This window comes from Pollicipes pollicipes, unplaced genomic scaffold, assembly GCF_011947565.3.
Source record: "Pollicipes pollicipes isolate AB1234 unplaced genomic scaffold, Ppol_2.1 Scaffold_2555;HRSCAF=2994_pilon_pilon_pilon, whole genome shotgun sequence".
NCBI classification, from domain to species: domain Eukaryota; kingdom Metazoa; phylum Arthropoda; class Thecostraca; order Pollicipedomorpha; family Pollicipedidae; genus Pollicipes; species Pollicipes pollicipes.
The window spans coordinates 23,991,701-24,011,534 of record NW_023596136.1 but is presented as its reverse complement, the minus strand read 5'-3'; the positions used below and the strand labels follow the sequence as shown (position 1 = coordinate 24,011,534).

The 19,834-nt window shown below is 49.7% G+C and overlaps 2 protein-coding genes across 2 annotated transcripts; one reads left to right on the top strand and one right to left on the bottom strand.

Annotated features, from left to right (window-relative positions):
* Positions 1-5,979: 5,979 nt before the first annotated feature.
* Positions 5,980-8,618, top strand: LOC119111898 (UDP-glucuronosyltransferase 1A7). The gene has a single exon (XM_037235768.1). It carries the CDS (start codon positions 6,391-6,393, stop codon positions 7,996-7,998), a length of 1,608 nt encoding a protein of 535 aa, XP_037091663.1. The 5' UTR covers positions 5,980-6,390; the 3' UTR covers positions 7,999-8,618.
* On the bottom strand, positions 8,562-13,336 carry LOC119099365 (uncharacterized). Its single transcript, XM_037222504.1, has 2 exons — positions 12,998-13,336; positions 8,562-8,651 (listed from the first exon to the last, which is right to left on the bottom strand). The coding sequence occupies exons 1-2, from the start codon at positions 13,334-13,336 to the stop codon at positions 8,562-8,564; spliced, it is 429 nt and encodes a 142-aa protein (XP_037078399.1).
* Between the last annotated feature and the right edge of the window lie 6,498 nt (positions 13,337-19,834).

The window sequence follows — 19,834 nt, the reverse complement described above, 5'->3', positions numbered from 1 at the left end:
CTCGGGCAGAAATTTCAACAGTGACCTTGGTTTTGGAGAATGATTTTACCGGCCGCCTATGGTAAGATATACTTCCGCCCTGCGACGATGTTGTCCCGCCGTCCTGCAACACGTCTTCTCCCTTATTAGTTCATTTTGTTAGACATCTTGGCATGTGTGGAAAATATTGTCCTTGGCGGGAATCCAATAAAAACCTTTAACAAATCACGTCGTACCTAATGGGCCTCGGCGCTTTTTTAAATAAACACCAGCAAGGTGGATAATTTTCCCAGCCGCAGGCAGAAACTCATTTTCTCATTATTTTGGGCCTTCAAAATGACATGTGAGAGAAACTGGGCCATGCTTGGCGTTGTTTAGCAGACCAAGCCCGGGAGATCTCATCATTCCCGGCGGCTTATTTTGGTCAGGATTTGTAGCAATGCGTGATGGTGGCCTCCGCTCGTGCGCGCAGTTTTCGGTCGTCTCTGTCGGCTGAGCCGGCAGGGATGGTAAAACCTGCCAACTTGGTGGATAAGGTCGGCGACAAAAGTGCATAAAGTCACGCGAAGCTTGGTGCTAAAAATGTTTTTGGACGGCAAACTTGATGACGGCCAAGACTTTATTCTACAGCATACTATGCAATCTCCATACGGAGACATCATGCCTCCATAGCAACGTATTTCGTCATATAACACAAGCAAACGCTTCTGTAAAGACTGCCATACACAACGGCACCCTGGTATCCTTTGTATATTTTATTCCAACCCGGCGACAAAAATATCATATGATTTTCAGTTGGTCGGCAGACACGGGGACAGGTCGGCGACAAATCAGTGTATTTGCAATGGCCCGGCCGGTCGGCCGATTCGCTGTTTTTAACAGCCGACTCTCAGTGTCCCAAACTAGACAGCATATGTACTGAAAAATTTAGATATGGGGATTTATCTGGCCGCAAGGGCGTGTTTCAATTGTCTCGATCCGACTGACATGAGGTGGGCGGTGACTTTCAATGTACTGCAACTTTACAAGTGGCATTCACATTGCAGTGTCATGAATACCTGCCTAGGGTTTAATTTCTGGCCCTGTTTTCTTCGTTGGCTGAACCGTGATTCAGCATCCTGTCCTCAGTGACGAGAGGCATTAACAGTCCAGGGCAAGCCGGCAGAATGATCCGATCAAGGTGGAAATTGGTCTGCTATTATCCAAGCCGCGTTTTCAAGACACCGAAAACGCAGTTAACTCACTGAAGCAGTCACAAGCGACCAGCCTTCATATATGTTGATAATAGTTCTGAGATACCACTTTATGACATTTTTGTGTTTGTCCTCGTTGAGAATGGTTACCAGTCACATTCCCAGTGCAGCTTGTTACTGGTTCGGAATCTGCCATGCATTCTGCTGCCCTGCCTATCGAGGTCCTTCGCTTTTTTGCGGTCGAAGAAAGCAAATTAAAACGTAGATCGAGTTTAAACGTGAGGCCCCGGCAAGTTCCGAGGGTGGAAGAAAGTTCCTGTTGTGATAGGGCTATATCATTAGTCTAGGGCGGGTGGGCCTGCTTTCCTAGCAGCAGCACTTATCCCGGCATTTGTTCAAGGGCAGCGCATGGCTCAACGTTCCAGTTACGTGCATAATATCAAAAATTGCAGTGATGGAAGAAACTTTCGGTGACAGGCTGATTACGGATCACGCTATTGGGCATGGACTTTATCACCGTTTTGTCATATGGTACCCCATTACGCTACCGGCGACAATTTTCCCCCCAAAACTTGGCCGGCGACAAAAAGTACACTTTCCACCCCTGTGAGCCGGTTGCAGATGTTTTCACAGAGTGCGTACTGTCCGAGGCGGCATCAGCAAGGAAGTAGGCAACAGCGCCACTGGCGGAGTTCCCGCGCGCTGGGAGAAGACGCTCTCGGACTTCACGCACCGGCATATTTGCGGATGGCGCGACGAAGACGGATGCCGGGCCACGTGCGCCGCTGGGTAACACCCCACTGGCCGCAGTCAGCCATGTAACCTGTCGGAGAGCGACACGCCCCTGACTTGTCAAACCGACCGCTGCGGCCGTCTGCGTCGTCAAGGTCAGAGCGTGACTGGCGCGTCACATGTGACGTCACCAGCAGCATACCAGCCGCTCCATGGTCGGCTAGCGCCAGGACGTGCTATGTGGCACGCCGCGCTCTTCCGAAACAGGTAGGAATGTGCGCCACATGTGGACGGGGACGGCTGCTAGCTCATACGCGACTGCGCAGCATAAATGCTGCCGCAGAATACTTAAGCAACACGAATAATACGTTACCTACTCGTGTACAGTCGAAAACATGCTTAAAGGTGTTTCAAATTTACTCGTACAGGCTTCTGAAAAAGATTCAGAACTTGAACACATTATTTGGATCACCTCTTGTATTTTTTGCAGCTAGCATATCCCACCAAGCCGAAAGCGACCTGCCAATTGATGATCGGGTTCAGTTTCCAGATTAAGCATCTGGGTATATTCATCCAAAAATGTACTTTTGTGGCACCAAACTGGACGCTTCACAGCGCTCCTCACGACTGTAAGTTAGCACAGCCTAATATGCGTGCGCTGTCAAATGTATATTAAAGCGGATCGCGGGCAAGATACGGTCATACCTGCACAACGCCGTCCAGCAATAAAGCAGGTGGCAGGTCCAAAATAAAGTCATCGATTCATCTTTCACAGCTGTGAGCTGTTTCGAAATGCGCACTTGTCAAGACAAAGCATGCCTTTTAAGGAGGGTATTTCAAAAGTATGACTTTTGTCATCCGGCAGGTGGGCTCTTTTTATTACACCCAGCAATGGCACGTCTTGAAATTGAAACAGTTTTCGATCGATTTCGATATGTTGTCATGGCCTGGTGTGTTGTGACCGACCAGCCCCAACAGGTACCACAAGGCTTTGCCATCCCTGAAAATGACCACCGCAGCCTCGACGGCATCCACACTAGCCAGACGGATACCAGAAGGCCAGGAGACCAGTCCCTGACGGGACGCGGGTCGCCGTCTGACTGATACTAGCCACGTTTACAACGCACAACTCGTTTAAGCTACCCCACGTGGCTTTCGGTAGGTAACTTATTTGGTCTGTCTTTTTGGCACTTACTGGATTTTACACATGGTCAGATTAATCGGTTACAGCGGAGGAACTTTCAGGTAACTTGGACCAACATTTAGCTCTTTGCCCAAAATTATAATCAATTTGCCTTCCATAAGTTCCATCTTGACCGATTTCAATTGTGATCTTGTAGCCAACTATAAAATATGCTAATAATACTAGGCAGCGGCCATGAATTGTTGCCAACATTAAAGACGCCGGCTTTGTTCGCGTCTAGTGAAAATGCTGTGCTAATACACCAAAATATTACGTTCTTCACATCAAATGCTGTCGTTATTGTGCTCACTGTTGGGTTTTCATCTCCCGGACTATTACCCAAAAATATTTCAATCTCCAAACCAGCTGTTGTCGAGGAGCCTAGTTCGGATTGCGTGGGCGCGCTGATCCCAATGGGGTTATGAGGTGGATGAGCGGAGGGTCGGTAGTGCAGGGTATGTGTGTGGAGTTATGAGGGGGATGAGCGGGGGGTCGCTAATGCAGGGTATGTGTGTGGAGTTATGTGGTGGATGAGCGGAGGGTCGGTAGTGCAGGGTATGTGTGTGGAGTTATGAGGTGGATGAGCGGAGGGTCGCTAGTGCGGGGTATGTGTGTGGAGTTATGAGGGGGATGAGCGGAGGGTCGCTAATGCAGGGTATGTGTGTGGAGTTATGAGGTGGATGAGCGGAGGGTCGGTAGTGCAGGGTATGTGTGTGGAGTTATGAGGTGGATGAGCGGAGGGTCAGTAGTGCAGGTTATGTGTGTGGAGTTACGAGGCGGATGAGCGGGGGGTCGGTGGTGCAGGGTATGTGTGTGGAGTTTGTGAGGGGGATGAGCGGAGGGTCGCTAATGCAGGGTATGTGTGTGGAGTTATGAGGTGGATGAGCGGAGGGTCGGTAGTGCAGGGTATGTGCGTGGAGTTATGAGGGGGATGAACGGAGGGTCGGTAGTGCAAGGTATGCGTGTGGAGTTTCAATTCCCGCCTGAATAATTATTTCGGTGCGGTGTGTCTAGGGCACGAAGTGGATGCTTACAAGGTGTAAGTAAGTGCTAGGTAAACTATGGGGGTTCCCCGCGACGCTTCCCCGGGACTCCATACGAGGTCTCGAAAGCAACTCCTAGAAAACTGCAAGTCCTCTGTTAAGCCGAGGTTTCAGAAATGTCCTTCCAATTTCAACAGAAACTTTTCTGGACACCACCCAACTGCTATTTGAGCACCAAGGAAGGTGCATACTACATCAATAGCCAACCCCCTTCCTCCGCTTATGTGACCGGCAGCCTGACAGCAATATCAGCACAACGGGTGATCAATTGAAGTAAGCAAGGCATTAATTAATTCAAAACTATCTTTAAATCACGTACCACACGATCATCTGCAATCACGTTGCAAGCCAAATCCTACTCCACAACCCAGACAAACATCGATCCTCCCGGTTCATAACCGCTGCTTTCACCAGCTTTCGCAACGAGATAACGTAAGATACACGCAAAGTTTTCTCCGCTTCATCCGCAGTCGATCGCGTTATTGTAGGTACCTTTTCATTTTTCTCAGAGATCGATCGAAAACGTGGCCCGCTGAGGTCGATTACGAGCTGGCCGGTATCGGGTGACGGTGGCGAGCGGAAACGCGCAGAGGCGGAGATAGGCCCAAACTAGTTGGGAGAGCGGAATTAAGGGCAGTTTTTTTGCGAAAAATTTTGCTGGCAATTGCTAGGAAGGAACATCTCAACATTTTAGCTGGGCAATAAAGAAAAACATTCCATGGTACACATTGTATCGCATTAGTACACTTGCCAGTAAGGCGAACCTGGGATCGCCCATGAAAGTCACCTGGATAGATAACACGAGTTGTGCGTTGCGAGCAAGATTACTGAGGACTCGAGAGCATTCACGCCAGCCAGGCGGAGACCAGGAGACCAGGAGACCAGGAGAACAGGAGATCAGGAAATCACGAGACCAGGAGACCAGGCGACCGAGGTCAAGATACCAAGAGACCGGAGAACCAGGATAACAAGAGACCGGGAAACCAGGAAACCAGGAGACCAGGAGAGCAGGAGAGCAGGAGACCAGGCCCGTGGTGGGATGTGGGCCGCCGCCTGACCTGACATTGAGGACCGAGCGCCTGCCGAGGTCCGCCGCCAGAGGCTCTATGTGTTCATCAGCTTTGGTCCTGCCGTCAGTCACGCTGGCTTTAAAGTAGCTCGCTTGCATTGGCAAGGCCTCCAGCACGCACGTCTAGCTTTTGTCTTCCGACTGGGTGGCCATTCGTCTGTATGCAAGTGTGACACGGCGACATTTAAGTGCACATTATGTGTGCCACACAATGCAGTTGGTGATTAAATGTGTGTGCAGCATAAAGACACGTGATGGCAAGCACGTAAGCTGTATATAGCCCGCAGTGCTGTAATATGCAGACCGTAAACTATTTGACATCATCGCGCTTTGCAACCGACACCGGTTGACTGCAGGTGCCATTTGAATGGGTGCGTGTGTCTGAATTTTGATCGAATGGAAATCCAATTACCTAGGGATGTCCAGTCAGAACAAGCTTAAAAAATAATAAATTTTCGTTCCCAAGCAGAAATGGAACCTCCCCTGACTCCTCACTTTTGACCCCTCCAACCTCACCGCCCTCATTTCCATCCGCTGCGCCTGAGACCTGTCCGTCATGGTTTTCTCAATAGGAACGGAAGTGAGTCGAATCCAATCAAACACGGACCGGAAGCTGAGAGCAATGATGTAGCAGCGGTAGGACGCACCCGGGACAAACTGCCGCGTAAGCTCCAAACTGACACGAGGCGCAGCGACGCCAAACAACAGTTGTAATGTGACTATCATCCGCTTGCGGCAGCACTGTCTGCATCCTGTTTCGGCCGATAAGGCAGACCAGCCCGCGTTCGGTCGGGGCTCACGACAGTCGCGCAGCAAGAGCCATTGCCCTCCGTGACTGCCAGCGAGCAACACGCGCGTGAAGCCAGCCAGCTGGCGGGAAGTTCAACGGCTAAAGCAGGTCAAGCTCTGGCATACGAAACGCTATTCAGCGTCGCCAAGGAAGTCTGTCTGGACACGCATCCTCAGGCGGACAGTGACTTGTGGTTGGGGAAGAGCCAGCCATTTGTGGAGTTCAGTGAAAAGAATACGCATCACCTCACCTGGCGACGTTCTACTCACCCCGGTTGGGGGACCTGCCCCTGGGCGAACTCCAGTGAGAGGCACGGGCCGGCGAGACCCGTGTCAGGTTCGCTTTCTTACTCTGCGGTGAGACGTCAGCTGCTTCAGCAGGCCTGCTGACATCGGCCCACCATGACGTCATCCTGCTGCCGAGTGCTGGCGCTGTTGCTGTCACTGACGCTGGGCGCGGCGCTGGACGCCGCCGGCGCGCCGCGCCTCCTTATCTTGCACCCGCTGTACGCCGGCAGCCATGAGCGCGTGCTGCGTGGCCTGGGCGAGCGGCTGGTGGCCGAAGGCGGCTATCACGTCACCCAGCTGCGCTGGCTCTCAGACAAAACACGCCCGGTCAACTCATCCGTCGAGGTGATGGACCTTCGGCTGGCGCCACCGCCGGCCGGCTCCCAGTTCTTCGACGCGGCCGGCGTGTACCGCGTGCCGACGTCGCTGCTGTGGCGCACCGGCGGCGGGCTGGGCCTGGTGGCGGCCGGCGCCCTTGAGCCGCTGTACGCGCACTGCGAGCGTCTGCTGTCAGATCGCGACCTCTTCGAGAGCCTGCGTCGGCGCCGTTTCGACGCCGCGCTGGTCGACCTTAGCACCAACGAGTGTGGTCTCGTGCTGGCGCGCGCGCTTGGCTTGCCCGTGGTCGGCTTCTGCGGCAAGCGGTTCGTGGGCGCGGCGGCCCACGCCTCGCCGGCGCCAAGCCTGGCCGCAGTCTCGCCCACGTTCGCCTCGGGCCTGCCGCCAGCCATGAACACCTGGCAACGGCTGCAGAACGCGGCGATGGTGCTGGCACAGCAGCTGTTGCTGAGGCTGCACCTGCGCCGCGTGGACGCCATCCGCGAGCGTCACTTCCCGCGCGTGCCGTCCGCCGAGCGCCTGCTCGGCGAGGTCGACCTAGTGCTGGTGCGGACCGACTTCCTGGCGGCGGAGCCGGCGCACCTGCCGCCGAACGTGCAGGCCGTTGGCTGCATTCAGTGTCGGGAGGCGCGCCCGCTGTCGCCGCGGTTTGAGGCCTTCATGGAGAGCGCCGGCGTCGACGGTGTCGTCGTCTTCAGTCTTGGAATGACTGGATACGACGCGGACACCGTGCCGCAGGAGCTCATCGAGGTCTTCATCAGCGCTTTTTCCAAGCTGAAGCAGAAGGTGGTAATGCAAATGAGCACCGCGCGCGTGCCGAACGCACCGGCGAACGTGCTGCTTGTAGACTGGCTGCCCCAGCTGGACGTGCTGGGTCACCGGCAGACGAGGCTGTTCGTCAGCCACTGCGGCATGGGCGGCGTGCTCGAGGCGCTGTACCACGGCGTGCCGGTGCTCTGCGTACCCATCTTCCTCGACCAGGGCGAGAACGCGGCGTTCCTGGAGTACCGCGGTCTCGGCCTGACGCTTGATCGCCATCGGCTGACCGAGCCGACGGTGACCGCTGCCCTGCGGCGACTGCTGACCTCGGACAGCTTCCGGCAGAAGGCGCAGTACCTGGCCGAGCTGCGCCGACTGGACCCTAACTCGGCCGCCGACCGCGCCATCTACTGGATAAACATGGTGGTGCGCTTCGGCCGGCTCGACCATCTTCGGATGATCGACGCACACCTTAGCTGGTTCCAGTATTGGCTGATTGACGTCGCCCTCGTGCTGGTTGTGATCACAGTTGCGACAATTACCGTCGTGTGGCGCTGTTGTGGAGCTTGTCTCCGCCGCAGCCGTCGGCAGCAAGTGGATGCAAATGCCGTAGGGAAGATGTGACCCGACGTACTGTGAATCTTCTCGGTGGTGTGGTGATACATTTACGGGCTGCTGTTGGTCTGTCAGTTTCCCCGTCTACATGAGTCAACGAAACTGACGATTGCGCGACGATTACCGAGCACTCGTATTTTATACGGGTGTTAGCAACGCCGCGATGACCAAATATCGCGTCGTGAATTTACGATGGCGGAAGTGGAAATTTACGATTTTCATCAAGCTCTCACAAACAACGGTACGTATTGCTGCCTCATTATGCACTTGCGAGATCTTTGTTAACGGCTGATTTAAATCAATAACAAGGTGAGAGAATGCTAGGCAAACATGTTCATGAAATGGGTAAATTTATTTATTTCGGCTTCCGTTTTTACCTGAAAATTCTGAGGAGAAACTGCATTTTGCAGCTTGTGCCTAATTTCATCGCTAGTTTCGGCCGTTTCCTCACACGTATCGGATTTATATATCTTTGGAATTATTTCAACATGAAGCCAGACAGAATATAGCCGCAGATAGCCCTCAGCAATAAATATGTATCACTTCTTGCTGGAACCACTGCTTGCGGACTCTCAGCAGTCTCCATTCTTCTTCTCCATAGAGTCAGCACGGAGCAGGTCCAGAACACAGGTCCAGAACGCGGGGGAGAAGGCGCTGTGGACCTGAGCACGGAGCAGGTCCAGAGCGTCTTCTCCCCACAGTTGTGTTGGAATGAGAGCCTCTGACACTCCCCCCCCCCCTTTCAGTCAATGACTTGATCAGCCCTTTTGCCTTCTTCCAGCTGCTTGCCACGGAACAATACCAAAAATACGGCTTGAGCCATGTATCATCTCCGCCCTCAATCCATCTTGGTCTGCACAACCTGCTGACTGGGCGCTGAAAAGCTCGGTTCCTTTGTGACTAAGCGCGCTGTTTTGTACTGCACTTGCGCCATAAGTGTAGAACTGACGCAAACAATCACATAACTCAAGTACCTTATGCTAGGTTCCATCGTAAATGTATGATTTATTCGCTGATCGGCTCATGTAAACGTGTACGAATAATCTTTACTTTCGTGAACGTTTAAGTCGTAAATTTACGGTTGTAATTGACCACCTCATGTAAAACTGAGTAATCTAACTTGTGGTAGACCGACACGAGGAGCACGCAATGACTTACGCTGCTTTCGTTAAAGGGAGTATGCCACCTTTTTCCCCTTTTCACATATTGTTACATCCAGACGCCTGCGATTTGATCATTGCTACTAGTTTGCTCGAATCCTTCTGAATAGCTCAGAATTCTGATTCGAAGTGGCTGACACTGCGGGAGAAGCATCATTTGACTCCTCGCCCACCACTATGAAAGCAATGCATTTAGTTTGCCTTGCTTTTCCAACGTGTTTATTCTGTAATGTTCGCAACACACTCTGCCAAAATGATTGTGTAAAAAATGCTACGAAAGTCTGAAACACCCTGCTTAAAAAGGTTTGTGAACATAGAGCTGTTATCCCACAAATTCAACGAAACGTTACACTGTGATTTCGATTTCTCCCATCTGGCGTTTACTACAATGGCTTTTTTTTCGAGGCGCACTTTGGCTGTCAGAATGGCAGTATCACATGATCCATGTGACGCACTGGTTCAAAATTCAACCAGCCGAACTCCCGGTAACAGGCCATTGCCCGTTGTGTCAATCACAAAAGTTCTTTCTTTCGCACCAGTAGGGGGAGTACATGGTCGTTGTCATGATGACGGTCGTCGGGACTGCAGGGAAGAAATGCAGTGCTGCTATAAGGCGTTGACAGCGTAATTTGGACTCGAAAATAATATAAAATATCCTTATTAAGTCTCATGCCGTGCCTCTTCCCAGTGCCACTGCATGAGACATAGCTAGTCCTGGGGTTTCACTACAGTATGTTGTTGAAATATGCTCCAATGGAGGGGGGGGGGGGGCACTCCCTTCAAACGGCTGCAAGACTTATGGACATTAGTAAGTGTTGGTGTTATGATGTGGTGTTGGATTAGACGTAACGTAAACTGATGACAAGTCATAAAAGCATTGGTGTTAATGGCTCGCTGGCTAAATGTACTTGGTGTTGGCGTAGCACCGAGATTAATAAGTTGCCCTAAGGTCATCTATGCCAATGCCCTCTGACGATCTTTCACGACAAATTGGCACATGAAGATGAAGACGCAACACTGACAACCTTAAACAACGATGCATCTTAACGGATTGGTGCAGTACAGGACATGCCATAAAACAAATATCAGATGATGGTCAGCTTGGGTTAGTGACCAAGAGACACCTTTCGGGGTAAATAGGAGCCGCCCAGGTAAAGACGCGATCTTGCAAAATCTTCGAATGAATGAAATGTACATGATACGTGACCAGAACGTATGGAAACAAGGGCCAAAATTGGACCCTAGCTTAGATAGGTGCACGATGATGATGCAAGTTTCCTATGTGGAAGTCAAGTAATGTCAACATTGTGCAGAAAATCCAGCGCGTATAAACGCCCAGCAACATTGAAATGCGATCTTAGCGCATGCCATGCTGCATAAACCTTTAGCCCGATCCGGTCTGGCCAATGCTCATGTAATGAGTCAACCCGGCGGGATATGTATCTCAATTTACGGAGTATTTTCTGTTAACATCGGCGTTGATTGTGTCACAAACAGCATCAGACGGGGATGTTGAGGATTCCGCCGTTCCACAGGTAGGATATATGGTGCCGCTCGGATGCTATCCTAAAAACGTCATTGGACGGCAAGTGCCTGTCTACGTCAATGCATGGATGTCATCCTGCGTGTTATTGAGAGCGTTTAAGCAGTAGTACATGTTGCTCGCATTTGTATTTCCCATCCGCGTTGGTTATTTGCATTTGAGCATTTGCATTTGCTCTCACTATTAGATACTACGTTCTACTAGCATACGTTCTCGCTACTGATACAGCAAACACTGGCGATTTCATCAGACCCTCTTTAAGGAGCTGTTTTTCTTGTTCTCTGAACAGAACAGGGTTTAATCTGGAGATAGAATCCATGTCAAGTCCACGTATCATGTCCTCTGCTACATCCTCACCTTACTGCAGTACATGAAAGCTGGTGGTGAATGGTCATGCCACTGCATTACTGGTGCGCGGAAATTGGTGTGATGCATAACAACGTTTGCGTAAAAGTAACAGACTGATCGAAACACCTGGCTTTCAATGGTACAAGGTGGCACAATACTATGGCCTCGCGGACACGACGCATGAAAGACATGGGGAGGAAAGAGAAGTGGGAAGACATGGAGGAGAGCCGAATATGTTCACTTCATCACATGTGTGAAGTACATCGCAACAACATCAACAACACAGGCAGACTGTGTGCTTTCCGTGGTACCGTTTATAATGCGTTCCGTTCTCGATCCCAATGGCACGGGTATAGGCCTTATGTCTGGGACGTCACTTCATACGAATAATCATAGAACTGTATGCACATAGAATGAAAAATCGTACGTTATGCATGGTTCCATTGTATGATCAAATAATCGCACCTTATGTTCGGTACAGGTCGACGAAAGTTTTCGAAGAAGTCGCCAGTGTTTTAGCTTAACCCTCTGTCTATGTCTTGAATTGGGTGTTGGGATGTTGGAGCTTATTCTTTTATTCCTTTGTTGTATTTTTGTTGACAGTTTGCACATATCAGGAGTACGTCCTGCACTTCGCGCTGCATAGGGTTTTGAACGTCAATTTTGGTGTAATCAGGTTCACCCTTGACCACGAGGACTTCCTCTAGATGTTCAATTTTCTCATAACATATAGCAATGTTGTGTGACTACTTCACTTAACAAGTGCCTGCAAGCCTACTGAATTTCAACTATTTTGAAAAAGAACTCGTCATGCCTAAAACCTATGAGATGAGTGTTATCCTTGCTCAAAGTAAGCTCATGCCAACACGTGTTTGTACGTTTGACATATTCTGGAAAGTCATAGCTGAGACACACGCAAATAGATGAACACAAAGAATATGGCTAACGCAAGCTGCTCACAGCATGTCATACAGTGCCAACTTACTAGTCATGACATACTGGCTATTCTGATAGCCATACACCAGTCTGTCTGAGGTTGGAATGACACATAGCCTATGGAAGCTTCACGTTTGCGATTTGAGTGAAATGCAACACGCCAACAAATAGAAATTCAGGTGTTTTTAAAAGTATCTGGTTTTAGGTTAAGTGAATGTCACCTCTCTCTCTCTCTTTCTTTCTCTCTCTCTCTCTCTCTCTCTCTCTCTCTCTCTCTCTCTCTCTTCTCTCTCTCTCTCCTCTCTCTCTCTCTCTTCTCTCTCTCTCTCTCTCTCTCTCTCTCTCTCTCCTCTCTCTCTCTCTCTCTCTCTCTCTCTCTCTCCTCTCTCTCTCTCTCTCTCTCTCTCTATCTCTCTCTCTCTCTCTCTCTCTCTCTCTCTCCTCTCTCTCTCCTCTCCTCTCTCTCTCTCTCTCTCTCTCTCTCTCTCTCTCTCTCTCTCCTCTCTCTCTCTCTCTCTCTCTCTCTCTCTCTCTCTCTCGCTCTCTCTCTCTCTATCTCTCTCTCTCTCTCCTCTCTCTCTCTCTCTCTCTCTCTCTCTCTCCTCTATCTCTCTCTCTCTTCTCTCTCTCTCTCTCTCTCTCTCTCTCCGTTTCAACAAAGAAGTTCATAAGGCGTAAAACCGTGCACCAAAGGTCATTCTTGCCTGTTTAAAAGTGTTTGCACCGTTTACAATGTTTGTATTTCATAACAAGGTATTGGCGAGATCATGACATAATACGACACACGGCCATGGTTGCAATGGACATGTCTCCTTTAGGCTCTTACAACTCTTCCAAGGAGGAATATAATAAAACACGACAATACTTATGACTTTACTGACCATGGAATGCCGCAAGCCATTGTATTTACTAGTTGTACACTGGCCGGTAAGCATAGATGGGAACCAGCTCCTCCTCCTCTCCTCCCTCCTCTTCCTCCTTTCTTCTTCTCTCCTCCTCCCTCCTCCTCGCGTTCCTCGGCCTGGTACGACTGGTCCTCAGGGTACTGGGCCTCGCCCTCGTAGCTGACCTCGGCCGTGTAGCCGTCCTCGTTGTCGCCGAAGTACCTGACTGTCTGGACGCGGCCGTCGGGCAGGTTGACAGAGTACTCTCCGGTGACGTCTCCCTCGTCGTCGCCCTCCTCACTCTGGGAGAACACGGTGTCTTCATCGTCGATAGAGTAGCTGAACTGGTAGGGGGTGTGGTCGCTGTCCTCCTCCTCCTCCTGCTCTCCTCCGTAGCGACGGAGATCGCTGGCGGTGGCCAGGGCCAGCACCACGGCAAACACAAACAGGACCTGGAGATGAAACAAACGCTGCATGGTCAAACGGCTTGCATACCTGGAAATGACATGACCGGAGAGTTCTAGTCACACACTTTTCAGGGAAACCTTAGCCTAACTTGCGATACTACGCCAGGTGCCATGCAAATTCAAACAGGTTGATGTTTTATATATATATATATATATATATATATATATATAAGTATACATATTCTTTGCATATCTATGTTCTAGACACGTCAGGACGGCATAACTGATCAGAATGCTACCCTTTCCCTGGGCGTGACTTTGTTCTGCTCAAATGCTATCAAATTACTATTCTTAAAAGCTATTACCTTCATGCTGAAGTGAACTACTGAGCGAGATGTGACTGATCCTGCGCCACCGTGGACTCTGTTGTCCCCGGCTACCAGTCAGCCTGTCTTATAGCAGCTGTGAGGCGAGTATCTCTGCCAAGGTCGCCAGTGAAATACTACGGACCGGAGGGCATACGTCCAGAACCGGTACTGCCAGCAGACCCCCGCGCTCACGTGTTACATGTGGTGATCATTACACAAATGAGCCTGTAGCTCGATTTGTTAGGGACGTGGAGGCTTAACGCTCGCTCTACGGGAGCTTTCCAGCGCGGCCTTACAGAGAGAGGTCTCAAAGGTTACTTAAGATCGAAAAAGATAAGCAAGCTGGAGTCACAAGGAAAAGGGTGTTGGAAAGGTCTTGGTAAGCTGCATCGGACACGTTTGGCGGGACAGTGGAATATGTGACTTTTGGCAGGTCGAATCAGGAAATAGGGATTACATCAGCATTTCAAATATCCCTCCCGCTATCCCAATAATTAAGCATGCTACGACAAAGTGGAGCTTGGAGTTGAATAATTATTGGAAAACTCTATCAGGTGGTCACTACTTGAAATCGAGAGGTGTGACCTGTGATATGTCATGTCAGGTCAAGTAGTGAAAGGGATTGTTGCAATGACTCTTTCACTTATCTCAAGGACTAAACAAGTGAAATGAATGGAGGAACAGGTTTGCCAAGGCCTTCTTCAAACCTTAAGGCATATGTTTCAGTCGCATAAGCGTCAAACAGCGAGTTTTCGGTCAAACAGGGCAAATCTTGACGCAACATGACCTTCACGGGCTCAAAATGTGAAAGCAACCGGAGCGATAGTAATGCACTAAGAGCAGTAAAAATCAGAAAGGCGACCTATACAATGTCCTTGGAGTTCATTTCCAAACAAGAAATAACTTAAGTGGTCACTTCTTAGCACAATGTAACCGACATAACCTGGACAAAAGCAGATGACCAATCATGGACCAAAACGGTGACAAACCTAAGAAGCTGAGAACCGTGGTCAAAACAGTTCAACAACTATTGTGAAGGGGAATGAGAGGCGAGAGTCAACCCTCATAATGCGAGAGTTAACGCCTGAGGTATTTTCCTGTCTTGGCACCTCGAGTAACACGGCTGGTTACCATATTATCATTTTGGCAACGCAGTCTGGGGTGGCACATCAGGAATGTCATGTGATTTCATGATTTCCCCGGCTTTCGTGGCACTGTTTTTGTCGACAAGTATGTAAATCACAGGAAAGCGATGGCCGTTTCGTAAACCCCTGCCCGTTAGGGACCAGTGGTTTCCGATCAGTTCAGGGACCACTCGAGCAAGTTACGACCCTGTGCACGGGTCCTTCCATCCTTCCTAAAGATGGTTCTTTTCCACGGGACTGAAGTCACTATGCTTCTTCAAATACTGGCTAAGCTACTGATGTGCAACGTCATGATATTCGTCAAAAAGCTTAAGAGCAAAAATTGCAGTACCTGATAATCATACAAGGACATCCCTATGATTGCTGAAGGCCATCATCAGCCATGCTTACAAGCGTCAGATGGCGACGGAAACGGTACACTTTCCTTCACGGGCAAACGTTTTTGAGGATATTTAAGAAATATAAAAATGAAGCTAAGCCTAGTTCGACGATCTATGATGACCCCGAAAGGTCACCTTTATACCAGAGCGCAGCACTGGTAGGACAACCCAATAGTACTAGCAGAAAAGACAGCCAAAATGAAAGCACACGCACACTGAAGCATATCGGTTATAAAAAAGTGGTAAATCATAGTAAATAAGGCCATTTCGTCCGACATGCCACAGCTGAAAGCCGGCAAGCTGGCGGCCTGTGGCGAAATACAATATCCAGGGAATGGAATTAATGTAATAAAATAAAACTAGCTCATTTACAGCATTTTATGTCGATCTCTTTACTATCGTACCTCTAGAAGATGATGTTATATCATTGCGCCGTTAGGTACGCAGAATATGTAAGTTCCTCTTAACTGGATGCAGACGCGTTCGATTATGTTATGTGCATCAGTTCGCCATTGATTCATGACCCTTTTTGCACGATTGACGCTCTCAAGCTTATTTTAAGCGAGTTGCCTCCCGTTCTATGAAAACAATTCTAGGTTAGCTGTTCATTGCTCTTTCTCGCTTGCGAAGCGACAAGTCCTTACTTCAACTTGCGCGCAAATGTTGGGCCGCGTGAAAAAATTCTTCTCGAAATTGTTCTTGTTGCCAATCGTGGTCGATAAGGGCAGCATGAAGGGTAATCATGCGAGTTATTTTTTATTGCACAATAGGCATTTTTGTTCATATTTGCGAACAGTCCTGCACTCCGAACATGTTTCAGATATAGCCGCTGAGCACACGAAGGCTATCAAATTGAAGATCGTCGTTTGCCACTAAAAATTTACTTTGTTCCCCATTATGCAACACAAATAAATTGTGGCCTCCATCCAGAACTGAGTTCGTATTTGTCACAATGTTGTTTTTTTTTTGCTAACAACAATGCTACAAATTATGCAAAAGTTCAAGAAGCGCGAGCACAAAGCAAGCCTTGCTGACGACACACCGAGCATCGCAGGCTCCGGCGGAGGCCACCCAGTCAGAATCGGGTCCACAAGGGATGCGATCCTTGACAGGACTCGGACACCATACGCGCTCGAGGATGGCGGCGGGTGAAGCGTGTGCGCTGATTGCGAGAGGAGCCGTTGTCCATTTCGCATTCGTTTCGCCCGCCTGATGCATATACATCAGGAGCTGGTTACACCCCATCGTGCAAGCGGTGAGAGCATGATGTAAAAAGTGGATCGTTCAATATACAAAAATTTATCAAAATTCCAGCCTAGACGCATAGTTTGTGAAACCTAACGCTACATCTTACAGGTAATAACGTCTAATGTGCTTTCTTCTTTCCATTTTGACCTCTCTAAAGCAAGCAAGCAGGGAATACAGTTAATTAAAAAAAAACATTCTCGTGTTTTAGCCAAGCGTGACGCAGTGTAGAAAATGGACAGTGTAGAATATAAACACATGTGCTACAGAACCATACGCTGGTGTACCTACGGGTGCATCAAGTTAAAACTTGTTCATTTCCTACTGCTCGACCTGGGTAAGCCGTATTTATCTCACTATGGAGCTTCGTTCATTCTCCTCTATTATCTGATACGGCCATGGGGTTGCTATAAAGGAAGCTGCAATGGATAATTATCTGGTTAGGTAGTGAACTTGGTCGGAACCAGGACTAAGGTTGGCTTTTGCGTACTTGCTGAGATCGATTTTCGTCTGGTAAATAGTCCCTGGCAGTTAAGCGCCATTAATGAGCACTGTGCTGGCAGGTTTTGACAGAAAGTGTGTGCATATTTCTGCCAATCAAACCGAAGCAGCACAGAATTTAAAGAAACATTTTGGATCGGCTTGCTTTGCATTCGCGTTGACCTTGTTCGAATAGGATTGATTCTCTTTTTTAAAAGCCCGTGACTCCATTTACGACTCTGAATTGAAGGTCCGGACGGAAGATGAAGTCAATAAGCTCTTGCTGTAGCAGCTGGCAAAAACCCTGATTGCGTACTCATGTTCTGCGGAAGGTTCTGAGAACTACTTGCGTTCCGAAGCTAATAATAACGAGGACAGCGGATTCCATGAGTAGTGGTGTGGCTTTAATAGTGCTTCGAACTATCTGCAGCTGAAATAAATACATATGAAATGTATATGCATGTAATGCATATAATAAATAAATCTGCATAGATTCCATATCATAATTACATATCCATATAATCCATACAAGAACTGCATATCACACATATATTACATGAACAGGAGTGCCTTTAGTATATGTATATAAATGCGTATAATAAATGAATGTTAAGGCGTTTATACATGGAAAGGGATGCATTTAATAAATCCATGTAGGTCTATACAAATCATTTAATAAATGTATTGCATGTTCGGAATATATTCCATATTTGGAGCACAAGCGATGGGGAAGCCGGAGGGCCCAAACCCCCTTAAACTCAAATTTTCCGTATTTCACCATAGATGGTTCACGACAGAATGCATGCGGAACAGAAAAACCGGCGCGATGTGCACTCACCGAGCTCCGGGCCTTACTTAAGGAAGTCCTGGCTACATCACTGCCCATGGAATCTGTTTGTCATTGCGCGTACTCAGCATAGCCTATAAGACATATGACGGCATGCGACTGGATAAGCCCGCATCGCAACTAGATTCACGGCAAGATAAACCAGGTTTTACGTGAACCCGCCTCTATGACACGCACAGCCGTTTCTGTGACCCAAATACTAAATTAGTCACACTGGTGCGCGCGCAGTATATCGGTCAGACGCCCTCTGTATACCGGTCAAGCGACGCGCGTCCTTCACAGGGCGGCTGAGTTACGGCGCCCCGTAATGACACCCCGGACTGGTCACGGTATCGGTAGGGCCCCACCCCACGCTCGTATCTCGCCACGCACCTGCTGATAGTGGGGATACGGGGACGGGGGGGGGGGGGAGGGGAGGCGAGGGACTGGGTCGGCGCGTCGGCGCGTCAGACTGGCTGCTTCTGCCGGGCGGCAAATACGGCGCAAATACGACCGGTCACGGGATGGCGGGCCGAATTCGGAGGGCGAATGCGCAGCGATGGCGATAATGACTGAATTAATTGTAGCGTTATTAGCATCGTCCTGTGTCGTAAAAAACCGGCGTGGGAGAGGTGGACTCTGTGACGTGCGACAAAGCTGTTCGCACCTGAGTTGTCCGCCGACAGATGAACAGACGTCGCCTCCTGACGCAACAACCGGCTCGGGCGGGCGTGACCCTGGCTGGCTGACCTTGTAGCGGTCAGTCGGTCAGGGGACCCGCATGGCTGGACGCCCCCTTGCGACGGATGGTTCGGTTTCGCTGTCGAAATGTCCGAGCATGCTGCGACTTGGACGACGGAATCGACCTTTCTCATACGGACCGCGCGCTTCGCACCAGGCCGATTCTCCCACCCCACTAACTTTTGGAGGACGCTGCTCGTAGCTGACAATCAGTCAGTCGATCAGTTCCTGTGCTACGACTCACGCCAGCGGCAGCATGAGGTCCTCAGGGGCTGGAACGTCCGGTCAGTTCTCGCTTGCCGCCGTCAGGCACGTTCGGAATGTCTTTCACACACATTCCTCTTCCGTTTTCAATGACTTTTCTAGGCCCTGGTTCTCCCCTGGCGATCTCCCTTGCCCACGCAATTAAAGCAAAGAGGGCGGCATGAGTTCAGTCTCCATCAGGAAGTTCTAAGAAGGGATACAATAATTATTTTATGCTCAACGTACAAACAGTTTACTTGAATGACGGCTGCATCCCATGGTCGGCATATTTTGTGCCACTTGACATAAAAGTGGGCACAAGGAGTTAAATATACGATTCCGAAGAATTAGTGCTGTGCGGACGATTTAGACCATCCAGAATAACGGGATTTTTATAACTTCATCAGAGTTTGAAGACAGATTTGAGCGAAAGACTGTACTAAATGCTTCTTGACAAGACAACTTTGACGATATTGCTTACACAGCAGATGGGAGGAGGATGGAGCAGCATTGAGGGAACCAAGGCACTCACTGTCAGTTGAAAACCCTTGTCCATGCCACCGCTCCGGGTGAGAGGTCCCAAGATGGCGGTGGGAAATGTGAGGCCTCTCGATCGGCAGACTCCAGCGAGCCGTGCGAGCCTCCCGCCGCAGGAGGGACAGAACAATGCCCAGGATCGATACAGAGAGGAATGGACTCAATGTCACAGAGTCACGACTCCGCCCCGTCTAATTGATCAACGCCATTCGATTCTGCCTCAACAACCAATTCTCTGTTTGCAAATCCTTCACTTTTCTCGGCCGCCCGGCCGGCTATTTTGCTTGTTTATCGCACAGCTCGCCACACTGGCGACAGCTGCACCGTGATGCGAATCTCCCGGGCATTGCAGTGTGTTACATGGTGCTTAAAGTGCCTGTGACAAGCACCGTCAAAGGCGCACTTTGGAGCCTGCCCCCGTCAGGCTGGCGTCCTGGGGCTGATGCGCCTTTCCAATCTGATCATATAAACGTATGCTGTACACCTCAGAACATTCACAAACACGCAGCTATTCTTGCAAGAATCGTAGCCAGTGCCGATGGAACACGGAGCCTGACGTCATGAAGGAAGGCAGGGATTAAGTACCAGTATGGACTATCCGT

Coding starts and splice junctions, on each gene's coding strand:
- LOC119111898 (XM_037235768.1), top strand. CDS start 6,391: ATGACGTCATCCTGCTGCCGAGTGCTGGCGCTGTTGCTGTCACTGACG.
- LOC119099365 (XM_037222504.1), bottom strand. CDS start 13,336: ATGCAGCGTTTGTTTCATCTCCAGGTCCTGTTTGTGTTTGCCGTGGTG. Junction 8,652..12,997: donor CTGAGGACCAGTCGTACCAG/GCCGAGGAACGC, acceptor CTCCGTGCTCAG/GTCCACAGCGCCTTCTCCCC.